Source organism: Thalassophryne amazonica, chromosome 4, assembly GCF_902500255.1.
Source record: "Thalassophryne amazonica chromosome 4, fThaAma1.1, whole genome shotgun sequence".
Taxonomy (NCBI): Eukaryota; Metazoa; Chordata; class Actinopteri; order Batrachoidiformes; family Batrachoididae; genus Thalassophryne; species Thalassophryne amazonica.
The window spans coordinates 103388470-103411689 of record NC_047106.1 but is presented as its reverse complement, the minus strand read 5'-3'; the positions used below and the strand labels follow the sequence as shown (position 1 = coordinate 103411689).

Below are 23220 nucleotides of genomic sequence, written 5' to 3'. Positions count from 1 at the left end.
GTAGAATGGGAGGCAGAGCCTTCAGCTTTCAGGCTCCTCTCCTGTGGAACCAGCTCCCAATTCAGATCAGGGAGACAGACACCCTCTCTACTTTTAAGATTAGGCTTAAAACTTTCCTTTTTGCTAAAGCTTATAGTTAGGGCTGGATCAGGTGACCCTGAACCATCCCTTAGTTATGCTGCTATAGACGTAGACTGCTGGGGGGTTCCCATGATGCACTGTTTCTTTCTCTTTTTGCTCTGTATGCACCACTCTGCATTTAATCATTAGTGATCGATCTCTGCTCCCCTCCACAGCATGTCTTTTTCCTGGTTCTCTCCCTCAGCCCCAACCAGTCCCAGCAGAAGACTGCCCCTCCCTGAGCCTGGTTCTGCTGGAGGTTTCTTCCTGTTAAAAGGGAGTTTTTCCTTCCCACTGTAGCCAAGTGCTTGCTCACAGGGGGTCGTTTTGACCGTTGGGGTTTTACATCATTATTGTATGGCCTTGCCTTACAATATAAAGCGCCTTGGGGCAACTGTTTGTTGTGATTTGGCGCTATATAAAAAAAAAATTGATTGATTGATTGATCGGCCTGTGACCTCCAGCACTCACTGGAGTGGCTTGCAACCGAGTGTGAAGCAGCTGGGATGAGGATCAGCACCTCCAAATCTGAGGCCATGTGTTGGGAAAGTGTAGGAACACGGACCCACAACAGGGGGCGCAAATGAACGGACAATGGAGTAAGTCAAAATAACAACGCTTTACTGTTGTGAATGTGCACAACGAATACAACCAATCACAGCAATGGACAACAGTCAATTCACAAAAGTGTCGTGTGGGCAGGCTCGAAGATAGGAGACGCTTCTCCAAGGTAAGACCGGAACCACACGGCTTCCTCCGCCACAGGACCCCGGGAATACTGGAGCCGCCAAGTCCCGAACTCCCAGGTGGCCACTGCCTCCGCGTGTCGGACCTGGTACTGCTGGCGAGGAGCAAAGAACAGTTAGATGGGGGCGCGTATGCACCCAGGACTCCGAACAGCAGGAAAGGTACCTCCACCTCTCGTTGGAACAGTAATCCAAAAAACTAGCTCAATCCAAAAGATGCACTCTATTTGCTTTGATACGTTACTTCTCTGGTAGAAACGATATCTCGGCAAATGAGGTGGAGATGCCGTCCTGCTGATATACCTCCGTAGTGATTGGGATCAGCTGTCTCCGGTGATGGGTAACAGCTGTCATCCTGGCTGCTCCTGTAAGGCGGCAGCGCCCTCCGGTGCCTGGAGCCCGCACTCCAGGCAGGGCGCCCTCTAGTGGTGGTGGGCCAGCAGTACCTCCTCTTCAGCGGCCCACACAACACCATGGTTCTCAGCAGGAAAACAATAGATTGCCTATTCCGGGTAGGGAATGAGGTGTTGCTCCAAGTGAAGGAGTTCAAGTACCTTGGGGTCTTGTTCACAAGTGAGAGGACAATGGAGTGTGAGATTGGCCAGAGAATCGGCGCAGCAGGGGTGGTATTGCATTCACTCTGCCATACTGTTGTGACATAAAGGGAGCTGAGCCAAAAGGCAAAGCTCTCGATCTACTCATCAGTCTTAGTTCCTACTCTCACCTATGGTCGTGAGGGCTGGGTCATGATCGAAAGAACTAGATTGCAGGTACAAGCAGCCAATATGGTGTAGTGTATTATTGAATTTATTAGAGCCTCCACACGGAACCAAAATAATGTAGTGTTTAATAAATTTACAGATATTCAGGCCATGCAACGGGGGACGATAAAGATGTAACCCAATTATTAAATAAAACGTCACACATGAGCACCATAAGAATGTAGTGAATAAGCAGTTAAACTCCCAAATTTAATTAGATCTGATTAGGCCCATCTGATGAGTCATCAAAATAATTAACAATTTAGGGTTTAATACTTATTATTTAATTATTACTCGGGGCACCACCTATTTATAGCATAGGTACTTTAATTTAAACATTCATTAATTTATCAGTCTCAAATGAATTAATCAGTCTCAGTTTAATTAAATCAGTCTCTGATCTGAAGTTTGAATTCACAATGGGATCAACCAAGGGTTTCCTTCTGAACACAAAATGAACCACAGCAGAAATATTTACAATTTATTTATAAGTAATGAACAGTTTACTGGCATTTTCGTGGACAGTGATTAAATAAGTTCATTCGTGGAAACAATTTTCTTACTCACTCATGAGACGTTGGAAGAGAAGGAGAGATACATTTAAAGGCTTTAAGTAAATCTAATTCGAATTTAAAGATGAAATTTGAAGCCAATTATTAAGAAAATTATTAACCAAGCATATAAATATGCTTAAAAGGAAGAATAATAATAAGGAGGAGATACTTTGTATCCATTAACAACAAACCCTTTTTCTGGAACCTTTAACTGGGTCACTTAGCTTGTCCATTTGAAGAGATGGTTCGGATGATCCATCCATCCGTCGTTGATGTTCATGCTCTGGGCAGCGTGAGCTCACTTGGGTCAAGGGGTTAATTCAGTGGTCTCCCTGGCGATTCCAATGGCTTGTGTCGGCTGGCTTTACCGACAGGTTGGCTGCGGTTTTGAAATCAGCTCCATCGTCAGCTTGCAGGAACCCAGAGGTAGAAGGTGTTTGTTGAAAATGGTTTGTGGTAGCTTTTAAAAAGTGTGTTGGAACCAGATTAAAAGTCTTTGTGAATTTAGAAAAAGGTTAAAACTTTAAAAGCATTGAAAAACAAAATAGGAAAAGGAGAATCACGTTTATGTAAATTTGCTATTAATTTGAAAAGCTCAGCTTGGAAGTTCTCTTAAAAATTCAAAAGACTTGATGCACCTTAAAGCATCAGGTTAAAACTTTAAGTTTGTCAAAAATAAAGAATGAATGAATGAGTGCCACATGATAGCTTAGCTTAGCTTAGCAGTGGGGCCTTGGCCCAAAAATAAAAATTAGGCATTTAAGGAAGAGAGAGAAGAAAAGAAGCGTTACCGGCAGAAGAAAAAGAGAGAACCGAGGAAGAGGGTGGAGAAGGGTCTGTCCTAAACTTTTAAAGGGGAATTACATCATTAAATTCCATCCATTTAGGGTGTGTAATCTCACAGAAAACCTCATGTCCTCATGTGGCAGACAGATATGATTCAACTATTTAAACGCATTAACAATTTTGGTATACTATTTGTTCTCAGACATTCAAATGGACACACATTATTACTCGTCAGACACATCCTTTGGATAAACAGAATATTTCACCATCAACATAATAATGCAGAAAGATCACGTTCTGTGTGGCAGTTGTAATGAGATTTAAACAGCGTTGTCCTCCTGTACAGACAGCAGACTCAGCACACATCAGGATCCAAAATCTGACAGACTCTTGCAATAACATATCCCTGACTTTTTCCAATGTAAGAAATATATGGATACACACAGCCTGCAGAAACAGCATTGTGGTGGTGTTTCAGCTAAATGTCCAAACAACCAGTTAAAAGAGCATCGTGGAGAGTTTCACATGCGCCTGCGTTAATTGCGGCAGTTATAAGGGGATTGATTCAAACAGCGTCGTCCTCCTGTAGAGACAGCAGACTCAGCACCCATCAGGATCTGAAATCCGACAGACTCTCTCAAAACATTAAAAGAGTTTGGGGTGAAGTGTGTGAAGAAGTCTTTCAGAAAGCGCTGTAACTAGGTTTAAGGATATGATTCCTTCTTTATGTTCTCTAATGTCATATACCAACACAGTGCAGAGTAGCTACCTAAACTCTGTAAGTGAGATAGAGTATCTCGTCAATAGTTTTACATCCTCATTGAAGACAACTTTGGATGCTGTAGCTCCTCTGAAAAAGAGAGCTTTAAATCAGAAGTGCCTGACTCTGTGGTATAACTCACAAACTCGCAGCTTAAAGCAGATAACCTGTAAGTTGGAGAGGAAATGGCGTCTCACTAATTTAGAAGATCTTCACTTAGCCTGGAAAAAGAGTCTGTTGCTCTATAAAAAAGCCCTCCATAAAGCTAGGACATCTTACTACTCATCACTAATTGAAGAAAATAAGAACAACCCCAGGTTTCTTTTCAGCACTGTTGCCAGGCCGATAAAGAGTCAGAGCTCTATTGAGCCGAGTATTCCTTTAACTTTAACTAGTAATGACTTCATGACTTTCTTTGCTAATAAAATTTTAACTATTAGAGAAAAAATTACTCATAACCATCCCAAAGACGTATCGTTATCTTTGGCTGCTTTCAGTGATGCCGGTATTTGGTTAGACTCTTTCTCTCAGATTGTTCTGTCTGATTTATTTTCATTAGTTACTTCATCCAAACCATCAACATGTCTGTTAGACCCCATTCCTACCAGGCTGCTCAAGGAAGCCCTACCATTATTTAATGCTTCGATCTTAAATATGATCAATCTATCTTTATTAGTTGGCTATGTACCACAGGCTTTTAAGGTGGCAGTAATTAAACCATTACTTAAAAAGCCATCACTTGACCCAGCTATCTTAGCTAATTATAGGCCAATCTCCAACCTTCCTTTTCTCTCAAAAATTCTTGAAAGGGTAGTTGTAAAACAGCTAACTGATCATCTGCAGAGGAATGGTCTATTTGAAGAGTTTCAGTCAGGTTTTAGAATTCATCATAGTACAGAAACAGCATTAGTGAAGGTTACAAATGATCTTCTTATGGCCTCAGACAGTGGACTCATCTCTGTGCTTGTTCTGTTAGACCTCAGTGCTGCTTTTGATACTGTTGACCATAAAATTTTATTACAGAGATTAGAGCATGCCATAGGTATTAAAGGCACTGCGCTGCGGTGGTTTGAATCATATTTATCTAATAGATTACAATTTGTTCATGTAAATGGGGAATCTTCTTCACAGACTAAGGTTAATTATGGAGTTCCACAAGGTTCTGTGCTAGGACCAATTTTATTCACTTTATACATGCTTCCCTTAGGCAGTATTATTAGACGGCATTGCTTAAATTTTCATTGTTACGCAGATGATACCCAGCTTTATCTATCCATGAAGCCAGAGGACACACACCAATTAGCTAAACTGCAGGATTGTCTTACAGACATAAGGACATGGATGACCTCTAATTTCCTGCTTTTAAACTCAGATAAAACTGAAGTTATTGTACTTGGCCCCACAAATCGTAGAAACATGGTGTCTAACCAGATCCTTACTCTGGATGGCATTACCCTGACCTCTAGTAATACTGTGAGAAATCTTGGAGTCATTTTTGATCAGGATATGTCATTCAAAGTGCATATTAAACAAATATGTAAGACTGCTTTTTTGCATTTACGCAATATCTCTAAAATTAGAAAGGTCTTGTCTCAGAGTGATGCTGAAAAACTAATTCATGCATTTATTTCCTCTAGGCTGGACTATTGTAATTCATTATTATCAGGTTGTCCTAAAAGTTCCCTGAAAAGCCTTCAGTTAATTCAAAATGCTGCAGCTAGAGTACTGATGGTGACTAGAAGGAGAGAGCATATCTCACCCATATTGGCCTCTCTTCATTGGCTTCCTGTTAATTCTAGAATAGAATTTAAAATTCTTCTTCTTACTTATAAGGTTTTGAATAATCAGGTCCCATCTTATCTTAGGGACCTCGTAGTACCATATCACCCCAATAGAGCGCTTCGCTCTCAGACTGCAGGCTTACTTGTACTTCCTAGGGTTTGTAAGAGTAGAATGGGAGGCAGAGCCTTCAGCTTTCAGGCTCCTCTCCTGTGGAACCAGCTCCCAAATCGGATCAGGGAGACAGACACCCTCTCTACTTTTAAGATTAGGCTTAAAACTTTCCTTTTTGCTAAAGCTTATAGTTAGGGCTGGATCAGGTGACCCTGAACCATCCCTTAGTTATGCTGCTATAGACTTAGACTGCTGGGGGGTTCCCATGATGCACTGTTTCTTTCTCTTTTTGCTCTGTATGCACCACTCTGCATTTAATCATTAGTGATTGATCTCTGCTCCCCTCCACAGCATGTCTTTTTCCTGGTTCTCTCCCTCAGCCCCAAGCAGTCCCAGCAGAAGACTGCCCCTCCCTGAGCCTGGTTCTGCTGGAGGTTTCTTCCTGTTAAAAGGGAGTTTTTCCTTCCCACTGTCGCCAAGTGCTTGCTCACAGGGGGTCGTTTTGACCATTGGGGTTTTTACGTAATTATTGTATGGCCTTGCCTTACAATATAAAGCGCCTTGGGGCAACTGTTTGTTGTGATTTGGCGCTATATAAATAAAATTGATTGATTGAATTGATTGATTGATTGTGCTGTCTCCTGTCTGGACTGAATGATCTGAATGATGCGTGTGTGTGCTCTTCTACACATTCGTGAGCCGGTAGAAAGTCCTGAAGATAATTTATTCCTGCCTTTTTCCAAGTATCTGCTCACAGGTCCACTGATCTGAAAGAATGCTGAGTGATCACTTTCATATGAATGGTCAGTAGTTTCATGATCTGATGTTGCAACACTCTGTCTGTTCACCATTTTGCTGTTTCTGCATTTGCTCGGACTGGCGTCACCTGCTGAGAAATGGCTAGAAATGCAGAGTAAAATGTTTTCCAAAAATGTACTTTCTGACTCGCCAAGGGAGAGCTTTTATTCTAGAGGTCGGCGCCACGTCACTTCAGCGAAGTGGCCAATCCGAAGGCAAGAATTCATACCTCCATGACTGTCCGCTTGGTGGAAACACACTCGGGCTGTACGCTCTCCTACTGAAATCAGCCGGTTTGCTTTTGTCTCTAACTTGGTTCTATCAGCCAGCTAACAGGGGCCATACTAAAACATGAAATGGAAGAAATGGAGCAAAATGGGGACTGATAATCATGAAATGGGGTAAAAAGTAAGGAAATGGAGCAGAGTGAATCACACTTACTCCAAATAAGTATTTTTATTTAATTGTTTGGCTTTTGTGTTTACTGTGAGATGCACTCAGTACATGTAGTAGGGGCAGGTGCGTCATCTGGTGTTCAATAGATGGAACTTCAGTCAATGGGTCAGTCTGCTCCATTTCGTTACGTTATACCCCCATTTCTTTATTATCAGTCTCCATTTCATCCCATTTCGCTAAAAGAATGAAATAAAAGTACTTTATTGAATCATATTTGGAGACAGTTTGCTCCATTTTGCTATGTTTTACCCCCTTTTTGTTATCATTTCCCATTTTGCTCCATTTTGCTTCAAAATAATTGAATAAAAGTACTTAATTGAATCATATTTAATCATATTTGGAGTTAGTCTGGGTCAGTCTGCTCCATTTCGTTACATTTTGAAATGGAGACTGATAATAATGAAATGGGGGTAAAACATAATGAAATGGAGCAGACTGACCCATTGACTGAAATTTCATCTATTGAACACCAGATGGCGAAACTGCCCCACTACATGTGCATGCCCTGAAATTAACTATTGTACATTAAATTGACTTTATTGATGAGTCTGTTTTCACAGACAAAACTTGCCCCTAGAGGTTAAATGCCCGGATGACTGACCTTGAGAATTAGCAATGAAGTACGTCAACAACAGTGGGGGGAACAGCTAACCAAAAAGTTAGCTTTGATAACCATTAAGTCGCTAACTAAAAAGTTGACTTTTATAACGCTAAACCGATAAACCACTAAAAACGTTAGCGGAAGTTATCGCTAACTTTTAGTATTGACGCAGTCGCAGCCACATCGTATTGTCGGCTGTCACTGTTGGCTACTGATAAGCCAGTTTCGCGTTTAAGCACTGCAGGGGCTGCTGGGCATTCCCAGGATCACAAACACAAAATGAACGCATGAAAAATAAATAAATAAAATAAATTACAAATAAAACACTATCATCATCTTTATCAAAAGTAGTAAATCACAGTATTAGAAGTCACAGTTTATCTCTATAGTATATATTTAGAAACCATAAATGGCACTATGGCTCACCCGTATTGGATTCACAAACACAAATACATGAAAAATAGCTAAATAAAAATACTGACTTTTGAGCTGGTTACATACCATTTTTGTCCAACAGTGTAACTTCTTTTGGCTATATGTTGCAACAACAGCAACGCTTGTGTGCTTTGACCGGTTAACCAGAAGTGTTCGCTAGCTCTCTGCATTCATAAACAGGAACTAATATGTATGATTTTAGGGTTTACAAATTTTTTGACCGTCACTTAACCAGCAAAAAAAAAAAAAAGTGTTAGCAGACTGAAAGTTCGTGGAATTAATTCAGCGGAAGCTAATTGTCTGCTGATGGTTTTCAAAGTTAGTTGAAAAGCTAATCTACTAATAAAAACATTAGCTTAGCTAATTAGTGGTTAGCAAAACTGTTCCCACCACCGGTCAACATGTCCACTGATTGACTTACAATCAGGAATACTGTGATGTTATGTCATTAAATAGCACATTACATAACATGCAACATGTCCTTTAAACTTTTGAGTCCAAATACACTCAATGCCCAAGTCCCAGTACAAGTCTGAGTCATTAGTTACCATCAATCCTTGACTCAAGTACTGTAAGTCTGGTGTTTGGGTGGATGTTTGAGGTATATATGACTTGACTACAAAGTAAAGGGCAGCTGTACGTGAGAAAACCTGATCCTGAATTGCAGACAGCATTAGTTGTGTACTTTTTTATAGAAATAGCAAGGCCAGGTTTGTTCTCACACTACTTCATCTGTGTCACCTGAGGCAGTTCAGCAGTTAACTCTGCTCTACATAGGTGTATTTGTTGTTCTTTATCAAAAGAAGAACAGATTCTGCTGCCACTCAACAGTGCACATGCCGACGTGTCCTTGTGTGTACTTGTGTTTGTGTGCATGCAGTGTATGTATGTGTGTTTGTAACAGATGACAGAAGGCAGGCTGGAACAGCATGATTGAAGCACTCATCTGCAAGAACAGCAATGCCCTGCAGGAAACAGAAATCCATTAAAGTGTGGGACATTAAAATACCTCTTTTTATCCGATTACACGACTCAAGTATCCATGTAGATGTGGAGCCACTGCACAGATGTTTATTATAGCAGAATACATATTCATTAAGGTTATGGCCACTGGGCTGAGAATTATGAAAAGGATGAGGCTGAATTTGAATGCACACAGTTTTCGTCTCACACTCATATGTCAGTTTTCTGAAACCTGCGGTGTTCCATAGGATCAATGGTGAATGGATGGGGCTCAGCCTCAGAGGATGAGCGTAATTTCTCCAGCCATCGGTCCAGTTTGGGCAGCTCATCTGATGGCTCCATCTTTACCCACTGTAGCTTTGCCCAGGCCCTAGTGGCGGCTGCAGACAAGGCAGGCTACCACCTGGAGGGCACTAGTCTCAGCAAGAGAGGTTGGTGTATGTGTACGTGGGAGGCTCACTGCCTACAACCTGCTGGTTGGAACCTCTACCCGTGGCAGATGATTTGTTCCTTTCTGCTCTGATCATTTCTGCCATCATCCATTCCTCTCTACTGCTTATCCACTGTCTAATCAGTTTGTGCATGACACCTATTCTTTATGGCTGGACTTTGGTTGATGCCTGTTCTTAATTTTAACTCGGGCCCTCTTTCACTACCACTTTCTTGGGTTGAAGAAATGTTGTCAAGGTGATACATTATGTTGTAACCTTGTGCTTTCTGAACTAATAAAAAGCTCTGCCTTTGTTTTGCTGTCAGTTTTAGGTGCTGATTGATAACCTTAGCCTTTTTTAATGACAGCATAAGCCACACTGACTTGGCCTTGGCTCCTTAATGCCTTTATTAACCAAATGGCCCGTGTGTCTGCATCCCCCCTGCAGGTAAAGGCTTGTCCCACAGGCCCAGGCCCAGCAGTCCATTCTCTACAGATGGCAGCACAGTCGGCACACACAGCTTGGGCCACCAGAGGGCCACCAGGCCCACACGGAAACCCCGAAGCCAGGGCATGGCAGCCCACCGGAAAGATGCTTGCGCAGATGGTAAGACCAGCTGATTGAACACACACAAACACCCGCATCTTCAACTGCTTATCCAAGACGGGGTCACTGGGGGTTGGAGCCTATTGCAGCAGTCATAGGGCGTGAGGCAAGGTACACCCTGGACAGGACGCCAGTCTATCACAGGGCCACATATAGACAAACAAACACATTCACACATGCACGCACACCTCTGGACAATTTGAAGTCTACAATCCACATAACCTGCATGTCTTTGGATGTGAGAGGAAGCCGGAGCACCTGGAGAAAACCCACGCAAACATAAAGAGAACATGCAAACTCCACACAGAAAGCCCACAGGTGGGAATTGATCCCATGACCTTCTTGCTGTGAGGCAACAGTGCTAACCTGTAAGCCACCATGCTGCACCCAATTGAACACATTATATTAAATGCTGTGTGTAGAAATGTACACAAAACATCTGTTACAAACAATAATTCATAGCAAAGTTGCACAGAAATGATACGAGTCCAGTCTAGTCTGGGAGCATGTGCTGGTGCCACACATTGCCACATTCACCACACTGTGAAACCTGCTTGGGTCCTGGATGGCAACTATCCCAGCAGGCAACCAGTCGATCCCCACCTCTCAAAAGTAACAATCTATGTATATGCCACAGCCAAGTGAAGTGTGGGCATCCCCTTGGCCTTCTCCACCCTCTGCAGTCCTGAATGCTGAGGCACCAAGGATCCTCTAAATTGGGTATAAGACTGAGTTGAGTGGATGGCATCATATCACTTGACTGTGACAGACAGTTTTGACTTTCTGGACATGATGATGGACCAGTTGTCTGCTTGTCTGCAACAGTTTTGTGGTGTGATGGATGCAGCAGCACACAGCACTAGCGTGTGTCCCCAGGCTTGACATAATCACTTGTAATACATATCTTAAACATTTGTGGTGCATTTACAGTGAAAGTATTCATAGCACTTCACCTTTTTCCACATTTTGTTATGTTACAGCCTTATTCCAAAATGGAGTAAATTGATTTTTTATTGTCACCCTCAAAATTTTACACATAACATCCCATAATGACAGCATGGAAAAAGTTTTTTTTGATTTTTTTTTTTTTTTTTTTGGCAAATTTATTAAAAATCCAAAACTAAGAAATCAGATGTACATAGCTACATATTCACAGCTTTTGCTCAATACTTTGTTGTCCACCTTTGGCAGTAATTACAGCCTCAAGTCTTCTTGAATATGATGCCACAAGCTTGTTGCACCTATCTTTGGGCATTTTTTTCCATTCCTCTTTGCAGCACCTCTCCAGCTCCATCAGGTTGGATGGGGAGCGTCGGTGCACAGCAATTTTCAGATCTCTCCAGAGATGTTCAATTAGATTCAGGTCTAGACTCTGACTGGACCACTCAAGGGCATTCACAGAGTTGTCCTGAAGCCACTTCTTTGATATCTTGGCTGTGTGCTTAGAGTCAGTGTCCTGAAGTGTCACCCCAGTCTGAGGTCAAGAGCGCTTTGAAGCAGGTTTTCATCCAGGATGTCTCTGTACATTGCTATATTCAGCTTTAGTTCAATCTTGACTAGTCTCCCAGTTCCTGCCACTGAAAAACATAACCACAGCATGATGCTGCCACCAGCATGCTTCACTGTAGGGATGGTGCCTGGTTTCCTCCAAACATGACAGCTCACATTCACACCAAAGAGTTCAATCTCTGTCTCATCAGACCAGAGAATTTTGTTTCTTATGGTCTGAGAGTCTTTCAGGTGCCTTTAGGAAAATTTCAGGTGGGCTACCATGTGCCTTTTTATAAGGAGTGGCTTTTGTCTGGTCACTCTATCACACAGGCCTGATTGGTGGATTGCTGCAGAGATGATTGCCCTTCTGGAAGGTTCCCTGATTAAGGCCCTTCTTCTCCAATCACTCAGTTTAAACAGGGAGCCAGCTCTAGGAAAAATCCTGGTGGATCTGAACGTCTTCCATTTATGGATGATGGAGATCACTGGGCTCACTGGGACCTTCAAAACAGCAGAAATGTTTGTGTACCCTTCCCCAGATTTGTGCATCAAGATAATCCTGTCTCAAAGGTCTACAGACAATTCCTTTGACTTCATGCTTGGTTTGTGCGCTGACACGCACCATCAACTGTGGGACCTTATATGTAGACAGGTGGGTGCCTTTCCAAATTATGCCCAATCAACTGAATTTACCCCAGGGGGACTCCAGTTAAAGCTATAGAAAGATGTCAAGGATAATCAGTGGAAACAGGATGAAGCTGAACTCAATTTTGAACTTCATGGCAAAGGCTGTGAATATTTACGTGCAAGTGATTTCTTTTCTCTTTTTTTAACAAATTTGCAGAAATCTAAAAAAACCAACAACTTTTTTTCAAATTGTCATTATGGGGTATTATGTGTAGAATATTGAAAAATGAACTTCATCCATTTTGGAATAAGGCTGTAACATAACAAAATGTCGAAAAAGTAAAGAGCTGTGAATACTTTCCAGATGCACTGTAACCTGTTTCCAGCACTTTCACATTTTGTCAGGTTTGTTTTAGCACAAAAAAAACCTTCAACATCACAAAACAATTTTACGCAAAAAAGTGATTTTCAAGTGATTTGAAAAGCCTTATTTTGAAAAAATACAATGGGAACACTTTTTCTGCTTTTCAAGGTTACACAAAGTGCAGAACGTGTCACTAGACTTTCTAAAATACATGACACAGCATATGTGGATGAAGTAAGAGATGGACAGCTTTTTAAATGTTATAAGATGATTTTGTGGCATTATTGGATTTAAAAAAAAATGTCAGCATTTTGCAAGACTGACAGTTCTGTTGCCATGATGACTGGAATTAGAGTTTTTGTGAGAGCATTGTGAGAATAACAGTTATTGTGAGGGGACAAAACCCAGCACTTTCATTCAATGGAACAACCAGTCTCACACCCAAGTCGTCACATTATGATGTAAATGGCTCAAATTGACTAAACATCAGTCTGTGACCAGTTGCGTACCCCTAACCCTAACCAAGACCATAACCACCACCGAAACAATGATGAATGTTCGCTGATGATGCGGAACTGGAGCAGATAGTTCTGTGCGCTGTCAGAGAGAAATGATACATCATATACATCACTAAAAGGTCCCTTAGACAGAACAGCATCCTTTGAGAGTCCATTGTGCACCCAAAATATCTGCCAAGACATACAAAGGATGCAAAAACATCTTTCTATGTAAGTGCTTCACTGTCCCCTGTGCATTGTTTCAGCGTTCTAAAAAGTAAATTTCTTGGAGATCTATGTGTTCACAGAGGAACCTCTGTGCCTACTCCATGTGACCACCAGTGACCATGGAGTCTTGTACATCTACTGAGCTTCCTTTGAGCTTCCTATGTGCATCTTCTGTGCTTCCTCTGTGACACATTGCAGCTGCAAATGGCATGGTTTGAGCATCTATTCAACTGTGTTTTTGCCTCCTAGTAGACCCCTGAGCATTTTTTGGGCGACACTCACGTTTTGCCTGGCTGTTGAAGAAGAAACATCCTCTGTCTAATTTGTTGGACTTATTTTAGACACGAGCCTTGGGTTATGCTGCTGTCCAAGGTGCTGAAACAGTCGAGCGAAAACACCCCCTGTGGGTCTGTGCTGCATAGCGCTCCAGCAGTCATCACCACGGACATCACATGTCTGATCACATCGCCTTTCTTAAAAAAAGAAAAACCTTGTGCATCAATTGCTTTTCCAGTGTTTATACAATAGCAACTGATTGGTCAGATGAATTTCGCTTGCCGTTGCATTCGCTACATTGTAAATACAACAACAACAGTGATAATGAATTTCATTCATAATAATCATGGCAAGCAGCCCCAATTGTGCATTCATTCAGCATCCACTGGCCAACCGTGGCATTATCTGTATCATCTTTCGGCATCGTCTGTGCCTTCTTTGAGCATCCTCCAGCCTCTGCATCCCTTCTGTGCTTGTTTTGAACATGCTCCAAAAGTCAGACTACCAGAGCAAGAATTTTAGCTGAGGAAGCTTCTGTGATTTGAAGCGAAACATCCTCACGTCAAGCAACCCAGTCCAGTCGAAGATTCAAGCTTCTCTACTATGCTGAAAAATTTGCGGCGATCAAGGCGCCCTGTGTGTTTCCACTGAGCATGCCTTGTATGCCCTAGACATGCGCTGTGCCGTCCTTTAGTGTCCTGTGGAGACATCCCCAATTTTCTGGTCACATAAGGGTTGTAGAAGGGACTTCATCCATGTATAAGGGGGGTTTAAATGATACAATGTGGCTGCCAAAGTCATCACATCATGACAGAAAGGGGCACTGACCAAAATGTGACAAGTTGGGAGTGAGAAGGTGTAGAATGGAAATGCTGTCATTTTGTAATTTGTTTTTCTTTTTTAAATTTTCATTCTGAAAGTATGCTAAACTTTGCACAAATCTGTAATGGAAATCCAGCAAGAGTAATATCAGTTTTTTTAGATGTGAAAAGCCTCACTTTTTTTTTTCATTTTATACATTAACACTCAAACGTAATACCATGAGTACATCATGCATGCATTTGCTTATATTTTGGGCTTCCCGTTGCACAGACCTACCTCCTCCGCCTGAGCCTCCCCCCTGCCAGGGGCAGGGTTGTATCCAGGGAGCCCGCAGTGTAACCAGCGTGGGGCCATCTTCAGACAGAAAGGCTTCGTCTTTAGAACGCACGCCATTGTCAGGACCCCTGTCTGCGCAGGAGGACATAAAGATCTCCATTGACAGACAGACTCGCACATCTCTGGAGCATCATCGCCAGGTTCAAGAAAGGCTGGGATCCATTGAGCGAGCTGATGATGGGCGCAGAGGACACAAAACAGGTATGACTGACACCAGAATAAAAGCGTCAACAACTGTTTCACTTATTAGGTACTGCAAAGCAAAACTGATGGATACTTGACAAGGTCTATGACAACTTACACCTGCAGAACACACAATAGGTCCCTTGGTACTGCATCCCAGGCATTATGTAAGTATTTTGTGGTCACTTGAAAATGGAGGTAAAGATAGAGAACCCTAACAAAGATTTAATGCTTTAATTTTTGGAATTATTTATGCTATTATTTAGGCTATTTATGCATATATATATATATATATATATATATATATATATATACAGAGAGAGAGAGAGAAAAAACAGCAAGGTTGCAGCATTTGTGGTGATGCTGTGGCGAACAGATTGCGCTGTCTGCCACCTGTTCTGGTTTCCAGAATGCTCTCCTTGTCCCTCCCTCAGCCCCTGTAACTGTTGCCAATATTGGTCTGCTCCACTCCAACTAAGGCAGCAGGCTCCCAGCAACTAAAAAACACTCTAATTGCTTTGGTTTTCTCTTCTCACTCAAACACCATCCACTCTGCACACCATCTGTGTGCGTCTGTGCTCATGTGACGTGTGGGACCTACATGTGCGTGCTTTTGTGGCCATTAGAGATCTCTTCACTGTGCGCCATGTCCTGCTTGTGCCAGGACTTTAACAGTCAGTCAGTTGTGGAGATACAGAGGCTGTGCAGCAAGGACAGGTGCTACAATCAGCATGTTTGCAGAAAAAAACCCATAGGTGGATTCCCATAAGTGTCACAGTGCTGACTGATGCTCCATGGCATTTGGGCCAGCCTCTATTACAGTCATTAGTGAAGCGGTGGGGAGCACTTTGATGAGATTTCATGCAATGATGAAGACTGCTGAGGGTCAATGTTATGCTGCCCTGCAGCAGGAGGTGCTACAGCAGCCACTGGCCTCTCTCTGAGTCTATTTACCCCCATATAATGTACTGCATCCTCATGGCCATGTGTGAGGCTGAAGGTCCTCTCTGTGGCACAACCTGGCATCGCCTGTTGGCACCACCACTCTGCAGATGTCAGAAAGTGTGGGGGTTAGCAAAGTGATCTTTGTCTCCAAGCATCAGCTGTTAGTCGCCTTGTGTGTGTGTGTGTGTGTCTGTGAATGTTAGCAGGATTACGTCAAAACGACTGCACAGATTTTGATGAAATTTGAAAGATTACATCAAACTACTTCACAGATTCTCAATAAATCTGCACCACAGATAGATATTAAGAAATGGAAGACTCCACTGAATTTTGGAGGTGATCCGGATCCAAATCCGGATTCTGGATTAAGATTTCCCTTTATATCGGCTTTGAAGGATTTCTTCAAAACTACTTCACAGATTCTCACCAAATTTGTACCACAGATAGATATTAGGGCATAGGTGATCTGGATCTGGATTGGCAGACATCAGAAGTCTCAGATTGTTTCTTTTTGTTTTTTTCTCTGCTCCATGCTGCCTATAATGTAAAAAATAAATAAATAGGGATGTAACTGTACACAACAATCATAGTTTTTTTTACATTTTCAATTTAGTGGCAACAAAAAACACAATATTAAATATATTTTGATTCTGTTCTGCAGCCTCAGGTGTGAGTGAATTGTCAGTTATTGTTACAAAATGTTTTATTCTTCATTTCTTGTGAAATATATGTTTCAAAAATCAGTGTGACTCATGTTCCGTTCTGATTTACATTTTTTTCTCTCGTTCTTTCTTTCTTCATGAGACATTTTTACATCCGACAAGGATGGAATAAAATCATCAGTGTTTATTTATTTGTCTATTTTGACATGCAACATACTCCCGTGCAATTTGTATCATATGTTTATATCATATTTAGAAACTCTAGTATTAATTAGGTTACTCCAGCTGAAACTACTGTCATCCTGTTCAAACAGGACGCAGATAAGATGGCATATTGGGTGCTGATTTGCAAACACGTCTAATGTCTAAATCTTGTCAAGACATTACACAAGTCAAGTACTTGTTTGTATAGGTATGACCAGTACTAATACACACAATGGTAAGTCCACTACTAATGCAGTGGATTAGTTCGAATTATTTCTTTCTTTTTGCTTTCTTTTCAGTTTGCTTTAGGCAAAACCATATCCAATCCAAAGCATTGGCAAAAGCATCTGGTGTAAAACTTGTACCAAATATTCAACATTTAAGCATTTGAATTGTGCCGAAAACAAATAAAAAACTTGCTCTTGTTTTCACTGTTTTTCACTCTTTTTCACTGTAATAGTCAAAGCTGTGCTTTCTATTGTACACACATAATAAACACCTTTGGGTTGTTCTGTGTGTTTTTAGAGGAGGGATGCCTGCCCTACAGTAAGCCATCATTTCCCTCCCCTGGTGGCCACAGCTCCTCTGGTACAGGCTCATCTAAGAGCTCAACAGGACCACGCAAGCCTGAAGGCCCACGACAGCCACATCAGTGGACAGCCACGGAGCACGCTGAATTCTTGGGGACCAATGGACAGGGACAGTACTCAGGAGATTTATGTATGTAGTTTGCATTATTTATGTGTGTTGTGGCTTTTTATTTTTTAACAATGGATAACAGGGTTTCATTGCATAAATGTGATTATGTTGGTGTTACTACTGTATTATTGCAATCGAGTCCAATATAACAATTTTAAATAAAAACTACATTTCTTATTTTGCTCACATCTGCTTTTGTTGTATTGATTCACATTAAATATCATTTGTTTTTCCACAGAGTGATCCCCAGGGAGTTGAACTGGAGAAAATCCTGGCCTGTGCCAGAAAGAATGGCACGTCGCTTGCGGCGGTGACCTCTGCCCTTACCCGTGTGCTCTCAAAGGGAAGAATTGAAGCCGAGGGCGCCGGGGAAATGCAGTCACAGAACTGTAAATGTGATGTATAGACACAGACATACTGTACATCTCACTATGTTTTTGTCCTTGAGAAAATATTTTCCACCTCCTACCTTATTGTAATTTTCATGTTGTTAGAAAAAGGCAAGTTTAAAAAAAATGAAGACATCTATATCAGAATAGTTTTTCTGACTAACTGCCCTTTGCAGGAAGTGGGACATTTTTTGTTTGCTGTAAATATTTTCTTTACCTTGTTGTTGCATTGCTATGCAAGCCAAATTCAGTTTGAGCTTTTGATTTACATATACAGGTCTGGTTATTTGTACTATATGTGAATTGAGTGGCTGTTGTGCCATAAGATAATTGTTTTATAATCCATTGTTTGTTAATATTTCCCATTAATTATTATTATCATTATTATTGTTAATTATTGTTTTTGCACTGTAATTTTTGGTGATAAGCACAAAAACATAGCTCCTGCTGACATGAAGAACCGGACAAATATGTGAAGAGGAGTTTCTGTACTGTAAAGTAGAGAGAAGAAAATTATATACTAATGTACAGAGAGATATTAAAAGAGTAAAGATTTGCTCAAACACAGCAACAATTAAAGCACCCATTTCCATATAAGCGGGAATAACTGGGTGGCAGGCACAAAGTTCCTGAGGCTGGAAGAATAATACACACAACACACTATACTCAGTTGGTTATTTCATTCTTAATTAATGGTTCAAAAATAATAATATGTTCACAGTAACATTCAACTTTCAGTGCTTTGTGCACCTCCAGGCATTGTCTTGTTTTCACAAATGAACAGGATAACCACTATGAGTGGATATAAATGTGTCTCCAAGCATTTCCAGTATTTTATTTTATTTTATTTTTATTTTTTGCCACACGGAGTTTACACTTTTCATTCAGCACAAGTGTGTGATTAAAAACTGGGAGAAATGTGCACACAGACAGTCAGAGTGCTTACAAATGTACATTTAGGATTCTTCCTGCAGCCTTAATAATAATGTTGACATCAAGGGAGTATTAGTGACAGCCAGTCATATGGCAACAATACTCACAAACACACCCAAAATATTACAAGTGGAGCAACATTTGTTTACATTTCCTCTCTGTTCATTTTTTTGTCTTTTTGTTCAATCCATTTGCAATATTTCTTTCTTTTTATTATTTCAAAGCACTTAATTGTTTTATGTTTGTTGTATTGCTGTCATAGAAAACAACACATTGTCATGTTGAGCCCGGCTGAGTCCTGTAAATGTGGTGACATATTAAAGGGGTCATATTGTGCAAAATCAGTTTTATTCACCTTTTACAGTTAAAATGTGTTTGGGGGTTCTTGTTTAACATCCTCAAAGTCCTACAACTATGTAGCTGTGCAGGTATACCCTGCTTGAATATATCTTCAGGCATGAAACAGCTCATTGCACACGTCACAGAAGTCCAGTTCTGGATTCCTGCTTACACCCAATGAGATGCACCCACTCAGCCTGCAATCTGTGCAGTATGACTGCACATCTGTGGGAGGGTAAGTGTATAATATAACCCCTTTAAAGTGGCTTACGCTATAATCAGCACAGTCTTGTGTCAGTTCTGTTCACATTTGAGAAGAAATGTTCACAATGTAGCTTTTGATCCCAAACTGTACAGTAGTTTAAAAATGGAGAAAAGCCTTGTACACTAATGAGCAGGTCCCACTGCCTCCTTGTCCACAGTCACAGTGTGGAGTGGAATGCTTTCTACCTGCTGGACCACCACAACACAAATGCACACTTGCAATCTGCAGCTTTTGACTTCTCAGCCTGTGACTCTCGATTTAGATTTTTCTGATTTGATTTGTTGTCCTTTTTAAGGAGAAGCTTGTTTCTTTGTATGCCTTTTATGAAATCTGAAACGCTGCTTACAATGTTTTCAATATTAATGTTCAGCATATATGTGGATCAATGACTGTTTGTCTCTTTTTTGTACTGCTAATGTTGATAAAGGAGGGGTAGAAACTAAAGGCCATCAGAAGCTGTTGTACTGTTGTGGTCATGCCATCGTCATTTTATATCCTCCACTCAGTGACCAGTGTTCTGGAAATGAGGTGCAAAGAGTATCTCAGGTTATTTTACATTTTGGTGGTGTTTATGTACATGTATAAATTATACATACATAATCGAATCGTGTGTGTGTGTGTGTGTGTGTGTGTGTGTGTGTGTGTGTGTGTGTGTGTGTGTGTGTGTGTGTGTGTGTGTGTGTGTGTGTGTGTGTGTGTGTGTGTGTGTGTGTGTGTGTGTGAGTGTATATATATATATAGATAAAGTTGGAATGACATGGGAGAAAATGCACATGGTTACTTCTACTTTGTCTTCTATTCCGTTGCAAACAGTATGAACCTGAGATATTTCATGTTTTGTCTGATGAGCTTCAGTTCATTTATTAAAATACTCCTCTTCATGCATTTCAGGTGTACAATACTTTCCAAAAAGGTTGGGTCTATAGTATTAGTAGTAGTAGTAGTAGTAATAGTAGTAGTAGTAGTAGTAGTAGTAGTAGTAGTAGTGGTAGCAGTAATACCATGAATGCAGAAAAGTACACTGAGATTGTAGAGCAATATATGCTGCATTCAAGATGACATCTTTTCCAAGGATGTCCATGTGTTTTTCAACAAAACAATGCAAAACCACATTCTGCACATGTAACAAAGGCATGGCTGCAGAAGAAGAGACTATGGATACTAGACTGGCCTGTCTGAAGTGCTGACCTGTCCTTAAAAAAGAATGTGTGGATCATTTTCAAATGAAAAATGCAACAATGACTACCTTATTCTGTTGTACACCTCAAAACATGCTTGCCGAAAGAATGGGACAAAATAAAATGTGAAATGCTTCATGGCTTGGCATCATCAATGCCTAAACCTCTTTTAAGTGTGATGAGAAGGAATGGAGATATGACAAAGTGTTACATGCTTTGGTATGCCAATTTTTTTTATTTTTTTTTTTGGGGGGGGGGGGGGGGGGGGTTGCAGACCTGAAATGCAGGAATGGATATATGTACTGCATATTAACAAATAAAATGAAGTTGACCACACATATCTCAGGTTCATATGTCTGCAGTAAAATAGAAGGCAAAATAAATTAAGGAATCACTGGGTGGGGTTATCTGAATTTTCCATACTGGCCCAGCTTTTCTGATTTGGGAATATATGTATATATATATATATATATATATATATATATATATATATATATATATGCACACACCACATAGATGGGTGATTCTTAGACTACGGGCACTTATTATGTCCTTTGATCATATTGTATGAAAACAGAAAAAAGGGGAAATTTCACACTTTTATAGTTATCTTTACAATGAAAGTGTGTTAAGAAATTTGTTCTAGTAGTCTATGATGACTTTTCACCTTTTTTCAGCATCATTATATGCAAATATTGCCGTTTTGTGCTTGTCCCACACCCAGACTTTTGATCTTCAATGATAAAAATGAATGGTAAAGAAATGTTTTTTCTAATGTTTTAAAATATCTCTGAATAAAATATCAGTAAAATAATCAAAACATAATTGGGGTATTCAATGTCATACAACTGTTGTGATTTTTTAAACAAAATGTAGTTGTCCCACACTATTGCCGTAATTTCCACCACAACATGTAATGTCCCTTTAAACAGTTTGTATGAAAGATTGTTTGGGTAGTTTCTATGGAGATAAACAGTGACATCAGCGCACATGTATATAGCGCCAAATCACAACAAACAGTTGCCCCAAGGCGCTTTATATTGTAAGGCAATGGTGTGGTGGAAATTACATGTACAAGGCCAATAGTGCCCGTAGTTAAAGAATCACCCAGATATGGCATTCCAACTTCATTGCTATAAAAATATCCCTCTCATGTGTCTGTCATCCATTCTTTTCTTTCTGCTGTGGATTTTGATTGAGTACAATGTGCTGGCTTAACCGCTTGAAGACAAGATGTCAGTGAAAGAACATACCAAATCAAGATTGATATTTCTAATGTCTAATGCGTTTTAGTGTCTTTTTTAAATACTCATTGATTTAAATCAGTGTCGTTTTTGTATTTATTAAAATGATAATAAAAGTATATTGTGAAATATGCATAAAGATTTGTGGAATATAAAACTTTTTTTTTCTTCTGAAGCTGTCAGATCTGAGCAGCGAGACCATAAGGAGAAGATATGATTGATGGTGAAATGCCACATCAGTGCTTCTCCAAATTTTTTGATTTACTCTGTGTCCTGCATGTTCAGCACACTGCTTCTTTAATGTTGAAAGTAAATAAAACCATTTTGAACATGAGGAGTAAAACTGGTCACAACATTCTTGTCATTAAAAAAGTCATTATGGAAGGATGGATTTGCCTCTTTAGTTGGCTTTCTTAATATTGTTGGTTCTTTGTAGCCTATGTGTGTGTTGCCTTTTTGCTATAAAACAGGATTAAAAATGACAAAAAGAGAAAGTTGTTGGGTGAAGTCTTTATGTACAGTGCAGGGTGAGATGACACCCTAATCCAATGCCATTTCTACAGTACATTCTGCTTTTTTTCTGTGAACCACTTTCGATATTCCCTTGCATGTCTTTGTCAAAACAAGAGAGTGGATCTTGAAAATAAACTTTTACAGCCTCATTCCTGTAAGATAAATCCACATTCTTTTTTCCTTGTACCTGGATCAATATCAAATAAAAATATTTTTGAAAAATGAAAATGCGCAAACTTCTATGATTAATGAATTTAGTTTAGGGTCGACTGAAGCTGAGGTGGTAGAGGTAGTTGTCTATTTAATGATAAGTTCAGTTTTTGTATGTCCCACGTATATTAAACTGCAATCAAGCATGCTTTGTTTCCCCCTAGAAATCCATTTGTTTCAGAAAGAATGAATGAAAGTGAATATGACATCACAGGAGTTAAAAGTAAACTGCTAAAAAAATGTATTTTTATTACAGTTAACTGATAACTGAGTATTGATTCGGAAGTGGCCACATCAGATTACACTGTCGGCTTCTGATAAATCAGTTTCACTTTAAGCGCCGCAGGGGCTGCTGGGTAAATTCAAGGAACACAAACACAAAGAACACACAAAAAATTAATAAATAAAAAATAAAACCCCAAACACTGTCATCATCTTTCAAAAGCAGTAACACACAGTATTAGAAGTCACAGTTTATCTCGATATTAAATACACCGTCATTTATGAACTAAAAGCTGCCAATTTTTTCACATGCTTTGAACCCTGCAGCTGGGGTCTGAGGGCATTTTTTGGACAGCTCACTTGTCTGGTATAAATGTTTTATTATTGCTGTGAACAGCTCTCTCTGCATCCCACAGTCAGGTTTTATGTCTCTTTTTTTCAGGACAACCTGTACTTTCAAAATATATATGCTACAGTTGTGTTTTATAAGTGTAATACAGGTTTCCAATCAGAAATAAGAAAAGTAAAGCAGAAAATAATTTTCCACACATTTATTCAAAACACACAGCAAACTATAATAACTGTTTTGAAACTTTATAAAGGTAATTTGGGCTCTTGTGTGAAAGACGGTAAAACAAAAAAGGTTCAAACAATAAACACAAATTCACATTTTGAACAATATA

General features: G+C 40.2%; 1 protein-coding gene and 1 long non-coding RNA gene across 9 annotated transcripts in view; both read left to right on the top strand.

Annotated features, from left to right (window-relative positions):
- Positions 1 to 17744, top strand: part of robo2 (roundabout, axon guidance receptor, homolog 2 (Drosophila)) — a 1173428-nt gene extending 1155684 nt beyond the window's left edge. For all 8 annotated transcript variants that reach the window (XM_034168373.1, XM_034168368.1, XM_034168372.1 and 5 more), the window contains 4 exons: positions 9752 to 9910; positions 14486 to 14752; positions 17071 to 17265; positions 17483 to 17744. In XM_034168373.1, the coding sequence (XP_034024264.1) occupies positions 9752 to 9910; positions 14486 to 14752; positions 17071 to 17265; positions 17483 to 17484 (623 nt within the window). In that variant the 3' untranslated portion in view covers positions 17485 to 17744. The remainder of the gene's footprint in view (positions 1 to 9751; positions 9911 to 14485; positions 14753 to 17070; positions 17266 to 17482) is intronic.
- Positions 17745 to 20817: 3073 nt separating this feature from the next.
- LOC117508579 lies at positions 20818 to 22322 on the top strand. The gene is made up of 2 exons (XR_004560131.1): positions 20818 to 20868; positions 21460 to 22322. It is a non-coding gene; the product is annotated as an uncharacterized LOC117508579 (long non-coding RNA).
- Positions 22323 to 23220: the final 898 nt, after the last annotated feature.